This window comes from Aethalodelphis obliquidens, unplaced genomic scaffold, assembly GCF_003676395.1.
Source record: "Aethalodelphis obliquidens isolate GAN/ISIS:26980383/991018 unplaced genomic scaffold, ASM367639v1 scaffold17, whole genome shotgun sequence".
In the NCBI taxonomy this organism is placed as follows: domain Eukaryota; kingdom Metazoa; phylum Chordata; class Mammalia; order Artiodactyla; family Delphinidae; genus Aethalodelphis; species Aethalodelphis obliquidens.
The window spans coordinates 2,038,239-2,064,233 of record NW_020837961.1 but is presented as its reverse complement, the minus strand read 5'-3'; the positions used below and the strand labels follow the sequence as shown (position 1 = coordinate 2,064,233).

At 39.1% G+C, this 25,995-nt stretch overlaps 1 protein-coding gene across 2 annotated transcripts in view; it reads left to right on the top strand.

Moving 5' to 3' along the window:
* GASK1B (golgi associated kinase 1B) overlaps positions 1-14,659 on the top strand; it is a 42,589-nt gene extending 27,930 nt beyond the window's left edge. For both annotated transcript variants that reach the window (XM_027116818.1, XM_027116817.1), the window contains exons 4-5: positions 7,759-7,985; positions 10,886-14,659. In XM_027116818.1, the coding sequence (XP_026972619.1) occupies positions 7,759-7,985; positions 10,886-11,093 (435 nt within the window). In that variant the 3' untranslated portion in view covers positions 11,094-14,659. The remainder of the gene's footprint in view (positions 1-7,758; positions 7,986-10,885) is intronic.
* The last annotated feature ends 11,336 nt before the right edge of the window (positions 14,660-25,995 follow it).

Below are 25,995 nucleotides of genomic sequence, written 5' to 3'. Positions count from 1 at the left end.
TACAGCAGTGCAGGTGGGAACGTATAGCCGGGTGGGGGGGGCAGAGTAGGGGTCATGCGGTGAAAAATGGCTAAGAGCAAACATCCGGGGGAAGGGGAGTTCCAGGTAAAGTGACCTAACCAGATTCTTGCTAAAGACAGGTGCTCAGACATCACCTTTGGGATAGCGGAAGCTGAGGACCCAGGTTAGGTATTGAGCGTGATCAGGTAGCTGTAAGGGTGAGGGCTCCTGGTTAAACTGACTTTGCAGGGTTCTTGCTAAAACTTGATTTTATAAGGAAGGGCGTGAAAAGCCTCGGAGAAAGTTCAGGAGCCTGACTTTGGTCAAGCACAGAATCTTTGTCAGCATAATCAGCATTGTGTTTTACTATAGTCATTTAGTTTATCTTTACTCATTTTTGTCACTGTCCTTATAATAAAATACTACATAATAGAGGAAAATAAAACAGATAGAAATTCCATAAGAATGCTAAAAATGAATACACGTCAAGTCACGCAAGGGGAAAGCTTTGAATGAACTGTTCCCTGAGATGTAAATGTACATCATTTAAAAATTATTGGCAACCCTGTTTAATGTTAAATCATTAAAAATGCTGTTTCATTTCATTGAAAGTCTTTTTAAGAAAGTGTACTTATATTAAGGTTATTTTATTGCTGTTTTAAATATTTGCTTCATATAAATCCATTTTATAAATCAGAATTCCATAAAATATTTACTGTTTTTCTTAGTCAAGTGCTCTTTGTAAATCTTTACAGGAAGGTGGGTGTGCCTTTGACAGGCTATTTTCACGCAGCTCTGCTTGTGCAAATTACAGAAGGTGAAATTTCTTTCTCTAAAAATAGATTGTCACTTGCCTGGTGACAAATGACTCTTTCCACAGTCTTTCTGTGGCAGAATGATGTTTGACTTCTGGTATTTATTCAGAGGTACATGAATTCAAATACTGCATCTGTAGAAATAGATCCAAATGTATTGTAGCATTAAAAATAGTTTTACTTATATATAAAAAAACACTGTTAGTCTTTACGTATGATTCAGTAATGGGACAGAAACTGGAGCGTCTGCATGGAATTGGTATATACTGATAGTTATTTTTAAGCGTGGAATTCTGGAGGATAGGCGGTGTAGAGCCATGACTGCTGTTTACAGAGGCCGAGGCACAGGGGAACCGATGCCCATAGTTAGATCTATGTACCGCAAACGATTTTTACTTTTCCCATCGTTCACCAGCTGCTCTGCTGGTCACATTCGAATGCGTACTCATCTAACAGGCTAGCTGCTGCCATGGTAGCACAGAAGAAAAATGAAACCTATTATTTCATGAGACGAGCGTTCCCCAGCTATGCAGGTGCAGACTGGTGAGAAGGATGCTTTTGCGTTTGCTTTGTTGAGCTCCCAAGGTATGGGCCTAGGTCTGTGATCACAAGTACCATAGGGACCGCGGTGCTTGTCTGAGGTCGCCCTTCTCTGTGATCTAGTAGAGATCCACACACCCACTAGACCACAGGGATCCAAATCTGGTTCCACTGATAACACGGCAACAGTGCGTTGATTGACATCAAGACAGATCCAAGTACGAGGATTTTCCAACGTGAGTTATTAGCTGGCAAGTAAGTCAGTCCATATGCTTGTGTTTCTCTTCCTAGGGTGGGGCTGACAGTTCTCACTGTTTTTTTGCCTTTTTGAGATAAAATATGTACTGAAAGTTTTCTCTCCGTGCATTTTCTAAAAACAAATGAGGTGTCAAGCGAGACCACTGGAATTCAAAGGAATCTTCCAGAAAACTGCAAATGGCAATGCTATTGTTATTTCTGTCACATGTGCGTGTTGTTTTTCAAATGCCTCTTGCATGCAGGGTGTTCCATGGACTCCCCGTGGGCTGTGAGACTCCGTGGTCCACAGTTAGTGAAACTGAACCACGTAAAGACGCCAACCAGAAGCAAACGAGGAGGACAGGCAGCCCTGTTCTTTGCTCCCTGCCCATCTTTCCCACTCCATCCACTGGATGCTGTTCTAAAAAGACCCACGTCTTACCTGCCGGAATCGTTTTGTTTACCTGAGTCTTCCCAAAGAAGACAATGTTTTGGAGGAGCTTTGTAAATAGCCAAATGCAAAGTGGATGCTGTCGGGAGAATTCTGTCCATGGTACACGTATGTCAAGTGCCTGCTCTGTACCAAGCGTCGGATGAGTTACTACAGTGAATTGTTCAATTCCACTCATTACATGTTTTATTGTGTAATTTAAACTTTCTTTATAAAATGCAGTTTTCTTTGTAAAGGGGCAGTTTTAAATTTTATTTACATTTTCTTTATTTATTTGAAGTATAGTTGATTTGCAATGACTCAGGTGTACAGCAAAGTGATTCAGTTTTTTTTTTTAAACATCTTTATTGGAGTGTAATTGCTTTACAATGGTGTGTTAGTTTCTGCTTTATAACCAAGTGAATCAGTTATACACATACATCTGTTCCCATATCTCTTCCCTCTTGCGTCTCCCTCCCTCCCACCCTCCCTATCCCACCCCTCTAGGTGGTCACAAAGCACAGAGCTGATCTCCCTGTGCTATGCGGCTGCTTCCCACCAGCTATCTATATTACGTTTGGTAGTGTATATATGTCCATGCCACTCTCTCACTCTGTCACAGCTTACCCTTCCCCCTCCCCATATCCTCAAGTCCATTCTCTAGTAGGGCTGTGTCTTTATTCCTGTCTTACCCCTAGGTTCCTCAGTTTTACATATATATGTTCTTTTTCAGGTTCTTTTCCCATTTAGGTTATTACAAAATATTGAGTATAGATCCTGGTGCTCTACAATAGGTTCTTGTTGTTTATCTATTTTATACATAATAGTGTTTATATTTTAATCCCAAATTCCCAACGTATCCCTCCCTTCCTTTCCCCTTTGGTAACCATAAGATTGTCCTCTGAGTCTGTGAGTCTGTTTCTGTTTTGTAAATAAGTTCATTTGTATCGTTTTTTTTAGATTCCACATACAAGTGGCATCATATGATATTTGTTTTTCTCTGTCTTACTTCGCTTAATACGATAATCTCTATTTTATCATCTTTTAACAAAGCAACAGGCCACATGGAATATGGGGCCCGGGGAGAGAAAAGGCAAAACCACTAGGTTTTTCATGGCAGACCATTTGAGAAGCATTGGTCTAACATACCCTCAGGTTCTCTAAAGATGCCTTTGGATTTGCTACCTTCATGCCTTTGCATGTTTTTTAGCTAATACTGCCTGTCTTTTAAAATCCAATTATAATATCCTCTCCTTCATGAATTTTCCCTGAACTCTTGCACTGAAGTTCTTTGTGTTTCTGCTGAAACCTGTGACCAGTACTTATTGCAAGTTGGGTCAGTTAACATTCTGCACAAATGTACTCATCTCTCTGCAGCACCGTGTTGGAGGATGCCCCTGAGAAACACAGGGTGATGGACATCTGGGTTGGAAGCCTGACTTTCGTCATGTGTCAGCTGAGGGACCTTGAGTCAGTCCTCATTCATCAAATGGGACTCTTGTTAGCACTTAGCTCTTAGGGTTGCTATGAGGATCGAATAATCTACGTAAAGAATTAAGTGGACAATTCCTGGCACATACCAAACACTCAGTAAATGACTGCTATTATGTTTTTCATTATTAATATTAGCAGCATGTTTAGAATATTTTTATTGCCTTTGTTCAGGCAATAAAATTAATCATTTAATTGCTTTACTTTAGCAATTAAAAAGAGATAAGAAGAAACTCCCACAGATCCACTCTTTGAAGACACAGGTAGAAAGGGTGGGGTGCAGAAGTATGGGGAGTGACTGGATTTCTGCAGGTTTCTACTGGGCCTTAGAGAGCTAGTCAGGGCAGCTGAGACATCCTGGTTTGGGCTCTGTGCACATAACTTGAGTCACTCTTATGATACTTTTTCTTACAGACAAAACTCACACTACCAAAAGGAAAATGGGATTAAAAAAAGAAACTTGAGAAGAAGAAAAGATATCTAAAAATATCCCCAACAACAAAATATTTGGCAGGAACACCTGAATTTTCTGAGTATAATTTTAGTTAGGTAAACATTGAAAAGATATATTTTCCTAAAAGAGGAAAGAGTCATTTTGTAGAAACTCATCATTGGCAGGAATCTTCAGATTCAGAAGATCAATTTTGCAAAAGATTTTCCTTGTTTTAAAGAGTAAGAAGATGTGAATTTGAACAAGTTGCAATAACGGTGATCAACACCTAACTGCTTAACTGACAAGATTTACCCCCAAATAGGTTTCTTTGTAGGATTATTATCTAAGAACATAGACATGTAGATGGTAACTATGGTGCCTGATCATGCGACACTTAAATATGTGGACTAAACAAGTACATATATCAAAACCATATTTATGGATATATAGATGTCTAGGATGTGCTTTATTGGGCCTTAAAAAGTGGGTAAACTCTGCTCAGTGTAAGTGGAAATATATTCAATATATAACTAAATTAAATGCCAAGCAAAATGGTGTTGAATTTAAGGGAGTGGATTATGGTTTTGTGGTCAAACCATTTTGGGTATATTGAATGTCAATTTGAAAGGGATACTATAAACAGAATTCTGGGAAGAGCTAGGAACAAGATTTAAGAGCTGCTTAAGCCCTTGCTAGACAAGGTTATTAATACAAAGACATAATTTACTATCGTTGGATGCTAAGAAAAACAAAGTAAAACTCAGAGTATTTAAAGCCTTGCAATCTGATTCTCTATCTGTAGGTGTACACACACACACCACACACACTCAACATGTGTTAACATACCCACCAGGTACATGCATAGATCTGAAAAAAAGGAACGATAAACATTTTTGGAAGAGAAGTTAAGCTGAACGCACACACCCAGATTCAATAACAAGGTCTGTGAGACTTGAAGGGCACAACAGTCTGACAGGGAAGTGGTGAAATCATCACAGACTGCTGAGTGATTCAAAATGAGATCAGACAAAACACTTTAAAAGTGCACTGTTCGAAACAGTCCAATGTTAGAAGATAGTAAAAAGATGCCCTAAGTCGGTCTGTCCCACTTCTAACTTTTAATGCTTTCTTTTAGCTTAAAAATAGAAAAGTATAATATTTACAGAAGTACTAAAAGTTAGGCCTGAACGTTAAAGTGCTTGTTATTTAGCAATAGCATATATGATACTCGTGTCCTTGTTGTAGAAACAACAGAAATATTGCTATATGTCTTGGTCCTTTCCCGCTACTAGAAATTAAAAATGAAGAAAGAGCTTAGGGTTCAGAGCACCATTTAAGAACTGGCTCGTAGATCTGTCGTTAAAATTTAAGTTCTAATCACACATATCCAACACAACACACCTTGATTTTGTAGGCAAAATGAAAGAGGACTAAGTTTTTCCCCCTGTATATAATGTCATTATAATTGGATAAAAACATGTGAAGATGATGGGAAAAGGATTCTTTGAGAATTATTAGCTAATGTATATAAAAAAGAGACATTGGAAAGTGACTGGCAATATAATTTTATAGACAAGCCCTCAAAAATAGTCAGGCCACTCTCAAAAATCCTCTCGAGTCCAATAAGCAGACTTTTAAAACCCCACCCCCAAAGGGGGGACATCGGGTGAGACGCATTCTCTAGAAGAGTTAACTTTACCTTCTCCCTGACCCCCCGATGGTCACTCAAAAACTGGTGAGCATATACAATCTCTCTGTATCATTTGGTTTCTCTTATAGTCAAAGGCAGTCAGGGTGCTACATAAAATACATCAAATTGAGAAGAAAGGGCTCAGTACATTTTTCTAATAGTTTCCAACTTATGCTTTTTTTCATTTAACCTGCAGTCCTATGGTTGGGCATTCTTGCCCACCTTTGGGAAACTTTGAACCAGCCCCGGGAACTCACCATGCCCTGGAGTCAGCCGATGTGATGTTTTTGGATAAACCACTGGTTAGGTTCATGACCCTGTGGATCGGCTGCCTGGAGCCAGTTCTGCCAGAGCCCTCCCTGATCTGTAGACTGTTTCTCGACCAGCACTGTACCCTCCGAACTGTCCAAGTGCTTGTGGTTCATGGGCCACCCCATCCCATATAACTGCTTTTATATAAACCTCATAGAAAATTGGCCTATGCTAACTTCTCTTATAATTCCTGCTTCCCAAAGTGTGCTATTTGATACCAAGTCTACTTATCTGCAGAAAACAGAGAGGAGGGTCCTTTGTCCAGTTCTCAAAGTTTGCTGTGGTAGTGAGACAAGATTAAGTCACTTCATTTTCCTCCGGAAGTAGTGCTGGTGGAGGGGTGCTGGCCATGGGTGACATTTGCCTTGGTGCCTGGCCCACTGCTAGGGGGTAGAAGATGTTACATAAACATCTGTTGCATGAATGAATGAAGAGTTGTTTCAAATTAGGCTCAATTTTGGTAGTACTCTTTCTGCATCCGTTCCTTAGCAAGTGGCCACAGCCCCACAGGATCTGCAAAAACCCAGGAAGAAGAGAAAGGATGGGAGTTTAGTGACAAAAGAATAAAAATGACACTCTGTGTTGAGCCATCTTTTGAATTTTGAGCGTATGTACAATCTTCTACTAGCCTTAAACTATTCAACGTGACGTATTGGGGGGAAATCGTGGCATTTTGAAGAAAAACACAACTGTGTCTGAATCTTAAATTTGCTACTTACTAATATTTAAGTAGCAGAGCGGATTATTTAACCCCTCTGAGGCTCAGTTTTCCTTCACTGAAATGGAGAAATTGCCTTTTGCCTTGGAAGCTTTTTCTGAGGTAAATCACTTCATATAGTGTGTGCGTTGTGTCTCAACAATAGTAATGACAGTTTTCTTTTTTTTTGAGTATCTTCTAGATGCCTGGGTCAGGGCTGGTGTGTGTCCAGACACTTTCATTAATCTTCCCACTAAATGCGCAAGGTGAATAGTTTCATTCCCATTATGCAGATAATTAAACTGAGAGTCAGTAACGTAAAGGGATCTATACAAGGTCGCGGAGCTGAAAAGTGTGAGAGAAGAGACTTGAGTTTAAATTTATCTAACTCCTGAGCCTAGGCTTTTCTTTAACCTGATTAATAAATATTATTTCTTCCCTTGCCCAGAAGAAATGGAAGTAACCCAATTCTCCCTTTCCTAGTTAATCTGTTTGCCCTCTTCTAGAGGGTAGTAGCCTTATTACCCACAATAAACACCAATAGGCCCAACTGTTCTGCTCACTCTGGTTACTTATTTAAAATCTAACTCTGGGCTCCATACATAGAGTGTTCTTGGCCATCATTACTGGATCGCGCATCTTTTCAATAGATTTCTTCTCTCTTATTTCGCGTTAGACACTGCAATACTGAAATCCAGAGAGGTTAGGGGATGCAGTCAACTTTTAGAACCTCTGAGATCACTCAGGGTTTCTGGATGTGTCAAAGTACAATTGTTTCTATCTTCTATCCCGAGTAGCACCAGAGCAGAGATTCTTCTGGCCACGCATCGGTGTATGATGTCAGTGGGAACTCTGAATATTAAGGGTGGAGATGCTTAGCTTGGACGACCTGCCTTTGGAGCTGTTAGCAGATCTGGCAACGCTCAGACCCATCGCTGAGTCAGAAGGATATGAACCTTGGACTTTAAGTGTTGCCTTTAATTAAATGAGCCTGGCCCCAATTAGATCCTGGCAAGTCAGCTGTTTAGAAAGCGCTCATTCTTTGGAAATCTTCCGACTTTCCCAAGTTTTGTTTTACTCAGCATCTCAGTTGTTTTTGTTTTCCCTTTTAAGATTTATAATCGCTTGGATATAAACTGCTGTGGGTTCCGACCTCGGAAGGAAGATGCCTGTGTACAGAGTGGACGGAGGGCGAAGTGCGACAACCAGGATGCCGTGGCTCTAGCCCACATTGTCCAGCGAAAGCAGGACCCAAGGCACTTGGTCTTTATAGACAACAAGGGTTTCTTTGACAGAAGCGAAGATAACTTGAACTTCAAACTGTTAGAAGGCATCAAAGAGTAAGTTTCTTGATGTAGTAACATCTGCAGGACATTACATTTCTCTTGAATAAGTAGCAAGGTCTGGAGAAGACTCACATCCTGTGTCTGATCAATGTAGCCCTTAAAGAGAATCTGGGAATGGAAGCCCAGAGAAGGGAACCAGACCCAAAGGGAACAGAATAAGGGTGCCGCCAGGTTTTACCGTCACTGACCCGTGCAACCTACGAAGGTCCTACTGAGTTTCACCTGCATCATGTGGCTTGACCCTCACTGTGAAAATCCATGTGGGTGAGGTTGGAGTCATGTGGAGGTCTGTGGAATAGGAAGCAGCACAGCAGGGGTGAGCAGGTGACAGGGGCTCCACTACCAGGGCACAGGACCGGGGAACTAACAGACGAGCTGATATTGACCAGGCAGGATGTCCAAAGGCAGAATAAACTCAGTGACTTTGATCAGTGCATGGGAAGTCAGAGCCAGTCGGCCGAGTAGGACATGGTAGCCAAAGACAATGGCTGTTTAATTCAAGTAGGAGGGTTTCTGAGCATTTGAAGATCCTTCCATAGACATAGATTATGGGGAAAAGTATCTTGAGCTTACACTCAAGACGGATTTGGAAATATAGGAAACTAAGACACTCCATAGTGGCAGGAACCTCACTGCAGAGTCTGAGCTATTCGCCCCCAACCATGGAGGCTGAGGCTACATTTCAGTGCTTCCCCCCAAAAAGCACACTTCATAGTCTTTGTACCTTAGTGAGAAATCAGGGTCACTAAGGAACTGGGGTGTGTGTCTGAACTTGAAGATAGAAGGGTGCTTCAGTGAAACAGTCAACCGGCCTTTTGTGAAACTGAGTGACTGCTGGGGACACATGAGCGAGCCTAAAATTGAGGGTAGAAGCCAGGCCTTCCAAGTCCAAGTCCAGTAATTTTTCTGCAGTGACTCTTGGTGTTTCTGCTGTTCCTATTTCTCTTGTTAATAAAACTCTGAAGCATATTTCAACAATTCTTCCTAGCTCCATGAATGAGGTAATGTGGATTTTATGGTCTTTTGACACTAGAGACAATGAGAGTTTCAGGAGCCCCACTTTCATGAGTTTTTGTTGTGTCTTTCCCTGTTAATATTCATTCTTCACATCTGTTTGTGGACTGAAGGTAGAATATGTAGATTCTCTTAGATTCTCTCTTCTAAGTGTCTAAGTTCAGGAAATTTTATGTGTAGGAAAATTTACATACTAGAGACATCACTTACTGAGTTGGTATTACGGGGTCTTCTTTAAGTCCCTGCATTTCCTCTTAGAATTAAGTGTATGCCTGGAGAATCCATCTATCCTATACATTCATAAAAATATGAATCACGTTTTATTTATGCTTTCAAAGAGGATTTAACCTTAAATGCATTATGAGGAGTAATGAGTTTAAAGTGAAATCTTCTTTGAATATGTAATTTACCCATTCAACAGCAAAAATGAAGACTTTGCTAAGCCAGATTTATGCATAGAATATTTCTATTAATCAGTGTAATGCAAAGTCAGGTAACTTTTTTGATTTTCCTTTATGAAAAGGATGAGTCGCTAAACAGAGCCATGGTTTTAGCAGTTTCATCTCGTACATTCTGCCACAGCTAAATTAGTTCAAGGGCCATAGAATTTATAAATCATGGATTATTAGTACTTCATAGAGCAAAAATTCTTACTTAATTAGTACTGTGGTCACTAAATTATATAGGACATGTCTTCGGGGAGCTCCGAGCATCTGATTAGCATCCTTTAAGCACGTCCAGCTCTGTGGCCTTTGGTCTCTCTGCAGCATCAGAAATGCTGGAGCACGTGGATTGCTGTATTCATGCTCCCTCAGTGCTCTCCCCAGCTTGCCCCACTGACTTTTGGAGAAGGTACTTAGAGGCCTGAAACTCCTGGCAGACTGTACTCTTGAAACAAGCATATGTTCTGTTTTAGCTTTTAAGGAACAACTAAGTTTACTATTACACCCCAATATTTGTACTGTGCTTTCATCAGCATTTTAATGAAAGCTTGGAGAGAGGCCAAATTGGAGATTCAGCAAAACATTGCAGGTAATTTTGAACCAGAAATTGTACTAAGTCCTTCAGATAATGTATATGCTAGACCCCTGGCTTTATTCTTCCTAAATGAAGAGCGGAAATCGCAATGCACTCTCTTTAGGTAATTCAGCAAGGATCCTTCTAAACTGACCTCAGGTTTTCCAGAGAGATGCTTCATTGTGGAATGCCCTGGGTCTCAAACTTGAGTTTTGCTAAATTTATTTGAAAACAATTTAGGATTCCGGTTTAATAGAACGTTCCCAGATTTTTAGAGATCCTGAAGTATTATCTGAACCAAAGGCAGTTCTTTATTTAATTGGGCATTTTGGAATGATTTCTTTCTTTTTACTACATACATTTTGGATTATTTCTCATTAAGTTCAGTCATGCATCTTCTCCTCTAGAAGAGTACTCTACTGAAATTGTCAGCATTTTTCTTCTCATATTTCCTTGCATAAAACCCCATGTTGACACTTATAAGGTTACGATTCTACTTGACTGATTAAAGTGGTTTTTATGGGGGCAATGGAGCTTAAGATTAAGGAAAGTATTTTTCCAGGTTATCAGAATCCATTCTCATTCCATGCCTCTCTTTGCATACATATTGTAACCTTAAGTTAGACATTGGTGTTTATGTCAAGTTCTCAATGGTATAGAAGGTGCAGTTCCCTTGAAACCTATTCTTCTAGTATGTAATTATTAAGAGATGTGTCAGCTTGACAGTGACAAAAAACGTTTTGATTCTCACGGTATTATCTGATAGTGTGATTTCTGCCAGATTAATGAAGGGCAGAGCCATTGGGTAAGGCATAATATTTCCAAGCAATTACAAAGAATGAAATATCATTTTCTCTTTTTAGGTTTCCTGAATCTGCAGTTTCTGTTTTGAAGAGCCAGCACTTACGGCAGAAACTCCTTCAGTCTCTGTTTCTTGATAAAGTTTACTGGGAGAGTCAGGGAGGTAGACAAGGAATTGAGAAGCTTATCGATGTAGTTGAACAGAGAGCCAAAGTCCTGCTCACCTACATCACTGCACATGGGGCCAAAGTGTTACCTATGAATGAGTAGCAAAAGGTCTTGTGGCTAGAGTTCTACATATATTTATGCATTTTTGTTTTGGGGTCAAGTACACCAACCTCAAGTCCTTTTAGGGATGAGGCAGTAGCGATGAATACACAAAATAACTGAATTTAATCAAGTATATATGATGAGCCTGAACACTATAAGCAGACTCTAAAAGCTTTTACAATTATACTGCTACAAAAGGTGTACATTTTCCTTCAACACCATGACCTGTGAGTCGCAACATCTGAGCACAGAATGGTTGCAGTTATTATCCCAGCTAGCCGTGTTAAAATATCTGTCGTGTCGGTTAGTGTGAATCAGACGTAGTGACTCCTTTAATAATTTGCTGCTCTGATGGGAACGGTTCTGGATGTCCTTCTGTTGCTAATTGTTAGAACATAGAGCAGTCTCAACACTATGCACAGGCAACTCTATGTTGGAAATTGGAGGCGTATGATCTGCAGAAACCTCAGAGCTTACGGTAATTCTTAGGAGAAATGGTGGTTTATTTGTAAAGCCCCCAGTGTATATTCTATTGTACCTATAAATGATCAGCCAGCTCTGTGATCCTGAGCTCAAGAATCGCATTTTCCATTCCTTTTTAGAGAGGTATTTGTTGCCAGTATAGAAACCATCCATATCCGAAGATTTATACGTTAAGTAGTTTTGCTCTCTCAGTTTCGCTCCAACTTACGTCTAGTGGCTTAGACATTCAGCAGTTATAAGGTATTTACACATGTGAAACTACACTTACAGAGTATCTTTTTGTTAAGTGGATGCTCTTTTTACACTTTTTGTCATCTTTACCAAGGATATACTATAATTTCTGTATATTTCATTAATAACAGTGGGTTTCTTCTAATTTGTTCTGTGTAATTATATTTAAGCTGAATTAATTGATATTGTCCAGATATTGACCATAGGACCGGATACTGAATGTGTTTAAATATATTGTTTGGCTTATTCTAATATGAAAAATATGAACAACATCAATTAAAACCCAACGCTGATCAATTCTCCTCAATGAAAGCACATGACTAGAACTGAAACAGCCAAAATTGTTTAGGCTCAAATAATTCTTTCCGAACTCTACCAACTTTTTAATGAGGTAGAAGGACGTGAACACATAGTATTCCTGTGTTGAGTCTTCATGTCCTTGAAGGTGTCCACATAATGGTGTTTGATAGATGGTCACATAGAGATTTCAAATCCTGAACAAATCATTATTACCCTCCCCCCATCCCTTATTAAGAAGCTACTCTACTGACTTCTTCTTTCAGTTTAAAAATACAATTTAAGAATGTTTATAATGCATTCTATCCTCTGTTTTCTCAGTTCTGCATGTTATTCCTAAAGTGCACCCCATTTTCTGTGTTCTGATCGAGGGTCACTCAATATCACTGTAAATTAGAACTATTGAAGACATTTTGATAAAGGCTAACATATCTATAGATTATAATTTACACCAATGAATGGGGCAGAATGTCAAAATAGCATGTTGAACACAAGAGAAGACAGACCAAGGGAAAAGGAATCATTCAATCATCTAATTATAACTTTTCTAGGGTCGCATTCAAGCCCTATTCTCAGCACCTTCCCTTGCTGGCTGACCCTTGGAGAGCTGGTCTTCAGACGATCTTCTCTTCAGTGTCCCCTCTGTAGCCCTGAGTGCCTCCCCTGGTCCTACACATTCAGTGTACGCTTGGACCCTCATGCGTCTCCACGTCTGCCTGCTGGATTTGGGCTTTTTAAGATCGCTTTATGTCTCAATAATCAGCACATTAATGAAAAATTGGCCTAACAGAAGTCTGGAGATCCAGACTCTACTTTAAAATAACTCTTTGTCAAGTTGCCTTATACCTTGTCTTATCCATGTGGCATATTTGCATTTTAAAATGCTTTTTATGGAATATACCATCTTATCCAAATTTGTGAAATTGATGCTGGGAATATTCCATGGTCCTCAGAAGCGGCTTTAATTTTGCATCTCAAGCTACACCATTTTGGGGTAGCTTTGTCCTCCCACTAGTGGGTCCGATTGTAAGGTCCAGGAACACATGTTTATTTTAGTCACCTTTGCTTTTCAACAATGTATTTTGTTTTGGAATCAGTGAATAATTCATGCTGTATTATTTTTGAATAATGGATGACTGAGGGCCAGGCTTTTCATTCTAATAAGTAATACTCTGCTCTTACTGGAACTAAGGGAACACTCTGTGCCTTTCAGGTATACTCACTATGCTGTGGTTTGGTTCACGTCGCACGTTATGGGGTTTATTTGTAACTTGACAAATTTGAAATAGAGCAGTTTACCTGGGCAGACATACAAAAGCTTATTCTTCTGTGATTATTTTTTTAGCTGATATTATGAAAATAAATATCTAAAAAATGTATAATAAAAATATTAGAAATGAAAGATGTGTGCTTTTTATTCATAGGTGGTTTTTTTGTTGTTGTTTTGTTTTTGTTTTTGTTTTTTTGTAGATGGGCTGCTTTTCAGAAGTGAAGTCTAGGAGAATGTTTGCTGCCTTCATTCATGATAAAAGAAACAACTGAATAGTCAAAAATTATACTGGATTGTGTTTGTGTACGCATGTATTTGATATCATTAACAGTGATTTCATGACTTCTCTTGGTGTACGTTTAGCATTGTTTTAGGTGGTATGAAAATTAGGTAACAGGTATCATAAACTAGAAGAAAACACTAATTTAGGGTTTTCTTTGCTTTGGGTGAGTCTTACCATTACGTTTAAAGTCTTCTTTATAGTATTCATATTTATTAAGCTTATTAGGCACCCGGGGAGCTTATTGAAATATAAAGTGTTTTAGACTTATGCTCAAAATATTTATAATCCCTGAACTTGTGTAATAGCCTGTTATACCATTGTACTTTTAAATATACATTAAATTACAGCTAATGACTAAAATAACCTAGTAGTAGATTCATCTACACACTGTCTTATGAAATTCTAATGTTTATCTTAGTACAGAACAACTAATGCCCATTTAGGGCACTAGTCTGAAAATATGATATGGGAATTGTACATGGGTCAAATAAAGATGATGAAGACCTTTCTCTAAAAACTAAATAGTGTCATCAAGAATTAAGAACTTTCATGAATGAAAGACGATTCGACTTGTCAGAGAAGTTTCCGGACACTTGGAAATAGCCAGAAGTGTTCTTTCAGTGCAAGGCTGGGCTTGACTTTTTATTGAATGGACTATTTAACAGTGCTCTAAAGCAGAGGTTAACTTGTCAATTTTTATCCCAGGGAGATGCAAATCATTTCTGTCTGGTGGAAGAGACAACCCTAATGGTTTTACAGTTTATTACCTTGTTGGACATTAACCAGTTTTTATATCTAGTCCAACAATCTTATCCTAACATAGCCTGTAAATAGTTAGCTTTGAAATACTCTTTGAAATGATCCTACCATCTTACTGGTTCCCTTGTCAGTTAATTATTTGAATAAAATCTTTGACATATGTTCATTTTACATTTGCATAGGAGTTGCAGTTCTACCTTTTTGAAAATTTTGCTTTAATAAATTTTTGACTGCAGAACCAAATAGTTGTAGTTTCTTGAGAGTCATGATTTTAAAATTTTGAAACTTTAACAACTTTCAAAACAGAGTCACATAATTTTACGAACTGAAGGCTACCATTTGATCAACAGCTTAAGTTTATTTTCATTTAATCCTTTAATTTATTAAAAATTATTACTTGATCATCTACTTGAAAGGTCTGACTCAGTCGGGTTACTGGCAGACTTTATTTTGTAGCCTAAAAATTCACATGGTATGTGAATGAAGTCACAGAAATCCTTTCTTACATCAGCGTTTCATATGGTTAAATTAGTTCAACACTTTTTTTCACCTTAGAAAGGTATCCTTTTACACTCATGTTTCCAAAGTGCATTTAATTTGTTGAAAAAAATATGCACAATTTTGCACACATTCAGAAATCTCTATGCATCTTCTTTCTAAAAAAAGTAATGTGTATTTCTTAGCAGCACTTGTCAAGATTTCTAAGGCTTTTGAGACAAAGAGCTAAAAACAAAACAAACAGAAAAACCCTCCCTTGTCAGGGGCTTTTATCACATGCTGCAGAATAGCTAGCTGAGCTATATTTCAAAAGGCAAACTGGGCTGCAGGGAGTGGACCAGTAACTAAATGAGACCGAAACAGCTGTGATTTTGCAAAACGTGCCAACATTTTCTTTAGCTCTAGGACACGAGACATTATCTGGCTCATAAAGTACTCTATGTTATTGGCTCAACTTCTATTTAGGAGAACAAGAGATCTTGTTCTGTATCCTCATTTCAGATCCTCAGGAGTATTACAAATTGAAGTCAACATTATTATTTTACCTTTTAGTACTTAAAAAATTAAACTGTGAGTCAGATATCGGCTCTAACTTGGTGAGAATACATTACAATGAAACTTGCAAGATTCAGGTCTTTCATAAGAGAATTTTGAAATAATTTATAGCAACTCCTAGGAGAGAGTCAATCTTCCTCTTTCTTCATCAGGTAACAAGTGACAGTTAAAATATAAGACTTTCCCAAGACTTCTGGTGACAATTGTGGCAGTACCATTTGTGTCATTTCCTTAGTCTTACTTTATTGTCAGTTGCAAGTAGAGATGAACTATGTTTAAAGAGGAGTGACATGGCAGCATCCAGAGCAGGAACTTCCTGATTAAGGATGTAGATTCCTAATTAAATCTTGACTTTGTCCCAGGCTACCTACCAGCTGCTAGTAGTAACATGCCTTCAAGTTGTGACAACCAAAAATGTCTCCGGATATTGTCAACTATCCCCTGAAAGGCAAAATCATCCCCTGGTTCAAAACCACTGCTTTAGTCCATTGATAAAAGCCCCCCCCCCCCCATAGAAGGTAAACCTTTAATCTTCTTTTGTCTTCTTACGTTCAGTTCATGAAGATGTTCTCTGTCAAATTCCTCATATTAGAATGGATTGCCATGTTGTATGACATCAATCAGAGCCCCAAGAGGTTTGATGGTTTGGGGGAAGGGATCTTGAAATAAGCCCCAGGAGAGTCAGGAGGAAGAGATATCTTGGGCTCTGAAATACAAACTTTAGGTGAGGGATAAATCTAGGAGCACACGACAAATTAAACGTCAGCGCAAACATTTTGGAACAAGTGGTGGTAAAATTGCTTTACCTTCCTCTGCCCCCGAGGCCAGCATCTGTATCCTTTGAGAAGAAGACAGGTCTGTAAAGAAGGCATGCTCTCATCAGGACTCTAACAGCCCAGGAGACCACCCCCACCCCCAGACAGAAAGTCAAATATTGTGGAGGGTGTTTCCTTACAGCAGGAGGGAAGAGTAACGAAGTGCATTAGAGGGAATTGTTGGACCAGCATGCAGTTAGCAGCCAATGGGCAGAGCAGAATCACATGGGAAATCCAAGAAGAGGATGGAATATCAATAAAATAGACTAAGTAACATCACAGGAGCAAAGTGCCGTCGAATCTCCATGGCTTGAAACCACATATGTCAGTTTCTCCTTCACATGCCCATCCCGGCTTGGCAGGAAGGCTTTGTGCTTCCTAAACCCTGGGACCCGAGCAGATGAGCAGGCTGGAGGTATCCATCGCTGTGCCCGAATGAAGGGACGTTCTGAAGGGCCGGTATATCCAGTTACAAGTCACTGGACAAAAGCAGTCTGGAAAGGGATAACTTGAACTACTTGGTGAATGAGTGGAGGGCCAAAGGTACAAGTGGTGGCTCAGATTATATCTGAGGCAAATACAACCTATGTCTACTATTGTCCATTCAATAACCCTCTTCTGCTGGGGACCCCTCCCATCCCCATTTCACTTCCCCTCTGCCTGGACCCCCAGGCCATAGTCGAGAGGTTAAGGGATGCATGTGTGACTTCTACTGGGCAAACAGTCTCTTTGTTCAGCTCTCTTTGCTATCATCATTGATTGGTTCAGAATTGAACACCTGACCGACTGGGTCAATCAGAAAACGTGCCTCAGAATTTTAGACCTGAAAAGGAGGAAGACTAGGACTAAAGTGATAATGGGCAATATTCTGGAGATCTTACTCAGACTTTACATGAGCTGGAGAAAGCTGATTACAGAGAAAGGAGGAAAGATGGAAGGGAACCCGCAGAGGAGCTGACAGCTGACAGGAGGGGCGGCTGGTGCCTGTGGTCCTGTTGCTGCCGTTGCCTTAGTTGCCAGGGAGATGCCTTCCAGTTCTTGGTTTCCTTGAAATGGCTCAGTGTCTTTTATTAATTCACCTTTTTGCTTCAACTTAATCTGGGTTGGTTGTTTTTCTGATACTTGCAACCAACAGAAAACCTCTGATTGGTTTCTAAGGTAGTTAGGTCTTCTTCTAATACAAAGTTTAGAAAGCACGTCGTGATTTCTTCCTATGACAGATGAAGATGTCCGTGCTCTCAAGTGTTCTTCCCCCACTTCTTTCCTTCCCAAACCAACTTCTGAAATAGGTATCATCGTGCTCACATTGTTGATCTTCTTACTATTTACCTTCCGCCTTCCACCTGTCACAGGTGCTTTATTGCTTTGTGTGCATGGATTCCCTGTCCACCATCAGTTACAGCTTCCTCATTCCTGACGTCTTTGTTTTTCCTCCTTCATCTCTTTGCTGACAGGTTTCTTCATCAGATGATGTTTACAGACTTACTCATGAGTTCTATATCCACAGAGACCTGCTCATTTGTGCATAACACTCTGTTTTATTGATGTGTTTAAACAACAGCCTGGTGATAGGAAATTTGGATTTCATATAATTTTTTTTAAACAAAATGTCACTGGAAGTCTGTAGACATTGCAACCCTATCATTTGGCATTGAACATTACAGATAAGATTTCAGAGGCCAGCCTGCAGGTTTTTTTTTTTTCCGTCTAACTTGTAGGTGATTTGCTTTTCCAGTTTTGATGCACACTGAATTCTTTCTTTATTCTTTAATTTTAATAAATTCTCAGGACATGTCTTAAAGTTGGTCATTCTATATCAAATTTTCCTGGAACACAACAAGAAATCAACATATTTATATTTTTCCTCATTTCAGAAATACTTTTACAATATATATTTGAATATTCTTTTAGTTCTATTTGTTCTGTTTTCAGGTAAGGAGATACTTATGATGTGTGTATGGAATCTGCCTCCGAATCAATTGTATTTTCCTTATTTGCTTACTTTTCTATATTTTTTTCCTTCACAAAAGGTACTATTTTCTCAAGGGTTTTCTTTATGTCTCTGACTTTATTTCAGGGGCATCTGTTCGTCTCTGACTTTATTTCAGGGGCATCTTTTCTACTTCTTACTGCTTCTCAGTGTTAATTCCACTAACGAATTTATCTTCAAATTTCCTTTTTAGAAAGCTCAGCTTTCATCTTTTGCTGCTTTTATTAACTCTTTATTGATTTTTAATTTTTTCATCCTTTTTAGTCAAACTAGTTTTTCAAAGGGTTTTAAAAATATCCTTCAAGACTGTAGGAAATAGTTTCAGAAACTATTCAAATTAAATTCAAATGAAATAAAGTTAAAAGTTTATTTCCTCAGTCACGCTAGCAATATTTCAAATGCTCTGTAGTCACAGGTGTTTAATGGATACTCTATTATCATATCAGCTCAGATGGAGTGCAATTCCATCATTGTAGAAGGTCTGTTGGCCAGTGTTGCTGTAGAGCACAGGCTGCCTCTGTGTATTTTCATGTGCCGTCCTCAGCAGCAGCTGCTGTTCCCCGATTTCTCCCCCTCTACCTCATCTGTCAGGCAGCTCATCTAGGTTAGGGTTTTGGTCTCTGTCTTAGTCAGGTTGGGCTGCTGTAACAAAACACCACAGACTAGGTGGCTTCGACAACAGGAATTTACCTTTTACAGTACTGGAGATGGGAAGTTCAAGACCAAGGTGCCAGCAGGACCAGTGTCTGGGGAGGGCTCTCTCCTTGGGTTCCAGACAACCACCTCCTTACTGTGTCTTCACATGGCCTTTTTGGGGTGCACAGGTGGAGAGAAAGGAAGCAAGCTCTCAGATGTGTCTTCTTATAAGGGCACTAATCCCACCATGAGAGCTCCACCCTCACGACCTTGTCTAAACCTTCCAAAGACCTCATCTCCAAATACCATCACATTGAGGTTAGGGCTTCAACATATGAATTTTGGGGTGACACAATTCAGTCTATAGAACTAGCCCTTCAAAGTTCACATCCTTCTTGCATATAAAGTACATAAATTCCATGCAAACAGCCCCAAAAGTCTTAAACTGTTTCAGCATCATCTCTAAAGTTCAAAGTCTCATTTAAATACCATCTAAGTCACATATGCAGGAGACTTGAGGTATGATTCATCCTGAAACAAGATTCCTCTCCAGCTCTGAACCTGGGAAACCACACAAGTTGTGGGCTTCCAATATACTGTGATGGGGCAGGTCAAGGATAAACGTTCCCATTCAGAAAGGGAAAAATAGGAAAGAAAGGAGGGGGAACAGGTTCCAAGTAAGTCCAAAACCTAGAAAGGCAACTCTCATTGGCTCTAAAGTCTTGAGAATAATCCTCTCTGGCTTGGTGTCCCACCTTTCAGGGTCATAACAATGGCAGCGTCATCCCCACAGCTCTGCCCCTGCGGCTCTCTGAAAGGTCCTGCCCACATGACGTCTGGGATGGCAGCGGGTTTGGGGTATCCTGGCCAAGTGAGAACTGAAGGAACTAGTTCTGTCCCTTGGGACTGTGGTGAGAGTATCAGCCCTGATGATCTCTGAATCACCCTCAGCATCATCCTTCTGTTTACTTGAGGAGTAGTGCACATTCATAACTGAAGAGATTTATGGTCCTGTCTTGTAGAATCATGCAGACTGAGAAATCCCATGATCTGTAGTTAGTGAGTTTGACAGCATTTCTTCATTCTGTCCTGCTTTCTCTGTCTCTTTCATTTCAAGACAGCAGTGTCTTTGCTGGCATAATCCCATCTTCTCCTTCTTAGGTTTCTTAGAACCCTATTGTTTATTTTCAAAGAAATCAACGCACTGCTTTCTGCTTTCAGTGATGGTCATCTTATAGCTTTATACTAGAGACATCATTCTTTCTCATTTGCCATCTTCTTTATTCATTTTAGTAGTTTCCAAAGAATAATTGTATGCCTTTCTCCCATTTCTCGTTCTTCAGAAGGGGAACCATGTGAGAAAAGATTCTGTTGGGGTAGACTGGCGAGTGTGTCAGGGAGGACGTGGAGAAGTGATCTAAAAGCTCTGGAAGTTACTTAGGCACAAGGGAATCAAGGAGTGAGGCAGGATGTGTCTAATTTTGAAGTGTTTTTCATACATAATTGTGGGTCATTATATATTTTAAGGTTCAAAGTGTATTGGCTAACCATTCTGAGAAAATTCATGACTATGGGAGATAACTTGAAAAGATATTCCAGAAACAGTATGTGAAACAGGCTGCTGTGGGCTTAAATGTGTTTTCTGCACCTGTAGTCATCACACCAGTAGTAGTCTTTAAAGGGAACTATGTCAACCAGAGAAGGTTCCCTGTGTTTGTATCACTGAGAAAGATGCAGAGCAATTGACGGTCACACACACACACACACACACACACACACACACACACACACACCCCACACCACACACGTGGGACAATAAATCCAGATAAAGAGCTTGATTGTTTTCTTTCTTTTGTTTCTTTATGAACAGGTTGATTTCTTTTCACAGTTGATTATAAACTGAGTGATTTACTATTATCAGAATTAAGACTTTGAACTCAGGTTGGGATGCCCCAAACCATGAGATTAAACCCACATCTCAGGACTTTCTGGACTAATTAGCTCTGAGCTGGTGGTGACTACAGAATTTATTTTAACTTGATTTCTTTAAAGTTTTATTGTTTTATTCATGTAATAAATATTTCTTGAGTGCCAACTGTGTGTCAGGCACTGCCTTAGATCTTGGGATCCAGCAGAAGAAAATAAGGGAACACATTTTTCTTCAGCAGCTTCCATTTTCAAATCTTTGATCATGAAACTGTAAAATTTAATATGTGTCTATATGTGGTATAATGGAAATCAGAGGCGTTAGCTAATTTTTTTCATACATAAGAAAAACTAATTTTATATAGAGTTTTTTAAGCCTTTCCTTTCTGTTCTTCAAATGTTCTTACTAAAAAAAGAAATATTATTTTTTCAGATATATTTATGAATCAGAATCTCTTACATAATTTCTCAAATATCCTTCATGATAGCTCCAGCCAATGTATTTTATTATCAGGAATTGTGTTTTGTGCACTTAACGTTCTGTTCTTCTTCAATTTTATCTTTGGTAGAAAAACACTCCTCCTATAAATCCTGACAAGGACTCCAGGAAGAAAGAGCTTGGATTTTTGCCAATCTTGGTAGTGTGCTTTCAGATCAAGGAAATGTTCTAAAATCAGTATTTAAATAGCACACTTGGCAAAGTGTTCTGCCCTGAAAGGAATGGATAACTTTTTTTTTTTGAAGAGGAAGAGTAATGGGAACCAGACAGTGAAGTTCAAGAAGCCAGTCCCATAAGCCTACTTCCCTTTGTTGCAGCATAATCCCCTTCAACTCCCTTCAACATCTCAGATCTCTTTCTCCACTATCAGCCGTCTTCTTCTCTTTCTATTTTGTTTTTAGTGAATTGCAGAATCGCAACCTTCTATTTTATTTTGTCTAAAAGCCTCTTCAGTGCAATATCTGACTATCAGAATACTTTTCTGCCATATGCCGCCATTTCATCTTTGTAAAATCTCCATTGGTTCTTCCCCTTTCTCACTAACATTGATTTATCCTCCTTCTCTGAGATGGAGAGACACAGCCTTTGATATTCTGTCCTATTCTCCTGCTTCCCTCAAGGCTCTATCCTTTTTCCCCCTACATTGTTGCTCTTAAGAAATTTATAACTTTGTTTCTACTGCCTGGGCTGATGACAGCTAAATCAGCTTTGCCTTATGAATACTTCCACAAACTGTTTGTTTGTCTTGTCTTTCAACTCTTTAAAAGTTTCTTGAATAAGTACTGGACACCATTTAAATCAACTGAAAAGAGCATGAGATAAAGCAAAAGACAAATAATGGGAGAATGATACAGTTGGAGATCTGGTCATCATGTAGGCTCATTTGGTACAAATTTTTCATTTATATTTTGTGAGTTCTAGAGGGTTGTGGCATGAAACAGTATGGTAGATCTCCTAATTTAATCACAATAGCTACCCACCATGGCCATCATTAAAAAGTCTACAAACAGTAAATGCTCGAAAGGGTGTGGAGAAAAGGGAACCCTCCTACACTGTTGGTGGGAATGTAAATCAGTGCAGCCACTATGGAGAACAGTATGGAGGTTCCTTAAAAAACTAAAAATAGAGCTACCATATGATCTAGGAATCCCATACCTGGGCATATACCCAGACAAAACTATAATTCAAAAAGAAACATGCACCCTAATGTTCACAGCAGTACTATTTACAATAGCCAAGAAGTGGAAGCAACCTAAGTGTCCATTGACAGATGAATGGATAAAGAAGATGTGGTACATATATACAATGGAATATTACTCATCCATAAAATAGAATGAAATAATGCCATTTGTGGCAACATGGATGGACCTAGAGATTATCATACTAAGTGAAGTAAGTCAGACAAAGATAAATATCATAATATATCACTTATATGTGGAATCTAAAAAATGATACAAATAAACTTATTTACAAAACAGAAACAAACTCACAGACATAGAAAACAAACTCATGATTACCAAAGGGAAAATGGAGGTGGGGGGATAAATTAGGAGTTTGGGATTAACATAGACACACTACTATATATAAAACAGATAACTAACAAGAACCTACTGTATAGCACAGGGAACTCTACTCAATATTCTGTAATAACCTATATGGAAAAGAACCTGAAAAAGAATGGATATATGTATATGTATAGCTGAATCACTTTGCTGTACACCTGAAACTAACACAACATTGTAAATCAACTATACTCCAATATAAAATAAAAAAAAAAGATAGCTACCCATATCAGGTTCACACCATGAGGCTGGCATGGTGTGATACACTTCAAAAATAGTAAATACTTTAGTCCTCTGGACTCTGTCACATGAGATAAAGAAAGAATGGAGAAGTTAATAATTTGTCTAAGAACAACCAGGAAGTGACAACCTAGTATTCATATCCAAATCCACCCAACTTCACAGCTTGTGCTTATGACAGACAATCAGGCCACACAGCCTTCCCAAGTTCATCCAAGGCCTCTCTCCACTCTGTCGCAGTGACTCACTTCCTTGAGAGAATTCGTATCTCTTATACACACCGAGATAAACTGCAGAAACCATGGCCAGGTGTTTAAGTGGAAACATTGACTAAGAGCCGTCTAATCGAGAAGAGCGTCAGCCGCTCAAGTTTGCGATAGCCCCCACACGTCTGGTTCTACTCATGTGTGTGAAATGGTCATTGTCTGTGTTCCCCAAGATGGCTACCTACTCTTTAAAAGTGTTATCATCTGGGGCCATGAGTTCGGGCTTCCTGATTCCTAGGAGACAAAGAGAATTTCAACTCAGAACTGCAATCTCAATCTATTTGCCGTGATGCTGAGTTACACAGAACTCGGGCACGTGTAAAATAAATACCTCTTTCTGTTCCAAGCCTTGATGAACATTTTTCTTGATGCATTTGGATTCCTCGGGTAAGAAAATCACAATGTAAAGCCATTCTTTACATTCGATGTTGTGAGCTTGAACAAAGGGCTGTGAGACCGCTATGGCGTAAAAGCTGCTGAAGTTCACAGAACAAAGGAGGATTAAGCCCCCTTAAAATCACAGCCTTCCACTTCATTTTACTTCGTGTTGTTATGTCGAAAATTGAATTTGCTAGTTTGCAAGTACATATAATAGCCAGTTAGGGCTTTGTTCAACTGATTAGTTAGTGTGTTTTGAAGCAAGAGATTGAAAAAGCAATGAACAGATTTGAACTCATATAAAATCAGCTCTGTGCTGGGAAAGAATTTTTACTTTCACTGAGAGTCATATAAAAAAGTTTATTTCCATGACCTAAAAGTGATCCTTTGTAAAATTTTTGTTACCATTGCTATGATTGAAACATTTTTTTTTTTTTGCATTCCTGTTGCCAGTTGTATGAGTGACAACACTCTTAAAAATGGTGTTAAGTCCCCAATATATACTCAACAATCCAGTATCTATCTGGTTGGCTTATATGAAATCATTGAGGATTGTGGAAGATTGAGAGGTAAAAACAGACATCTTTCCCTTTAGATTGTGGAAGATTGAGAGGTAAACATAGACGTCTCTCCCTTTATCATCGTGAACAGTGTTTTAAGAACCTGGACTCTCCAGGCAGCCATGTATGTCATTGTGACCATGAAACAACATCAAAGCTCATGGCCAGTGGGATATCTGAGCGCGCGAGGGGTGGGATAGAGGGGTGGGATAGGGAGGGTGGGATAGGGAGGGTGGGAGGGAGACGTAAGGGGGAGGAGATATGGGGATATATGTATACATATAGCTGATTCACTTTGTTATACAGCAGAAACTAACACAACATTGTAAAGCAATTAGACTCCAATAAAGATGTTAAAAAAAAAAAGACATGCATTTGTACAGCATTGATTTATTTTTCCCTACGTCTTTCCCTATGACATTCCAAAAAGAGCTTGAAGCACCTGGTTTCACTTGCTCCCAGTTGAAGCTAGGAGTAGCAAAATGCTACTCCTGTATTTCAAGATATAAAAATGCAAATGATGAACTCTTGGAAGCTGAATTTTGATCCACAGAAAACAAGAGACTAAGAAATAAGGTGATTCTTCTGAAAGTTTGGTATTGGATATAGGACCTCATGAAACAGAAAAAAATCAGTGAGCTATTCAGGACCAAGACAGTCGAAGTGTAAGGGGATGGATGAATGTGTGAGAGAGAAATGTCTTCAACGTCACAGCTACACAAAATCTTCACCAATGTTAATATTAGCTTTGGAGATTAAAACCAAATTATAAAATATAAAATATATTTACCTTGTATCACATACAGATTTAATGCATTATATGATATATGGTTATACATACATATAACGTATATTTTCTGTCTACATATATTATATACATAGATATGTATATATTTAATACACATATGTGCATAAAATATATACATTATAAAAATATATATGTGCGTACACATAAATATTTATATAATGTATACACATGCATTTATAATGTATAGTATGCATACATGTATTTACATTACATAATGCAGTAACCATTTAGTAACTGTGTATAACTTGTTTCATAGTATATGCTCAGTCACATACACCTAAAGCTTGAAGTCCTTTGAAGTTCAAGATCTGCAGAAGTTCTTCAGTCAGTGTTAGTGAGCGATCACTCCTGGTAATTTCTGTTACATATTAACTAATTCTTTTAATAAATGTTTCCTGAATACCTGCCATATCCCAGGCCCAATAAGAAGTAGTGAACTAAACAGACACGGTTCTTGATTTTCTGAAGCTTACATTTAGGGCAGAATATATGCAATAATATTGACAATTGCAGTGGAAGTTGTGAGAGGGGAGCTATGTTACAGATTAGGGCAGAAACGAGGGCCTCCATAGGAGGGGTGTGGGTGGGATCAGAGGATTGAGGGGCACTTACCCTGCGAACTGGAGAAAGAGCATCTCAGGCAGAAGCATCAGCACGTGGAGTGCAGCATTTCCACTCGGAGCTGGAGAAGTGCGCAGCGTCCTCCAGAAAACAAGGGAAAGCTAATTTGTCTAGAATGTAGTGAATGGGGGGAGGTACAGAAGGTGATTGGTGAGACTACCACACTGGACCTAAGGCCTGCTGGGAGTTTGGATTTCATCACACGTGCAGTGAGGTCGCCCTGGG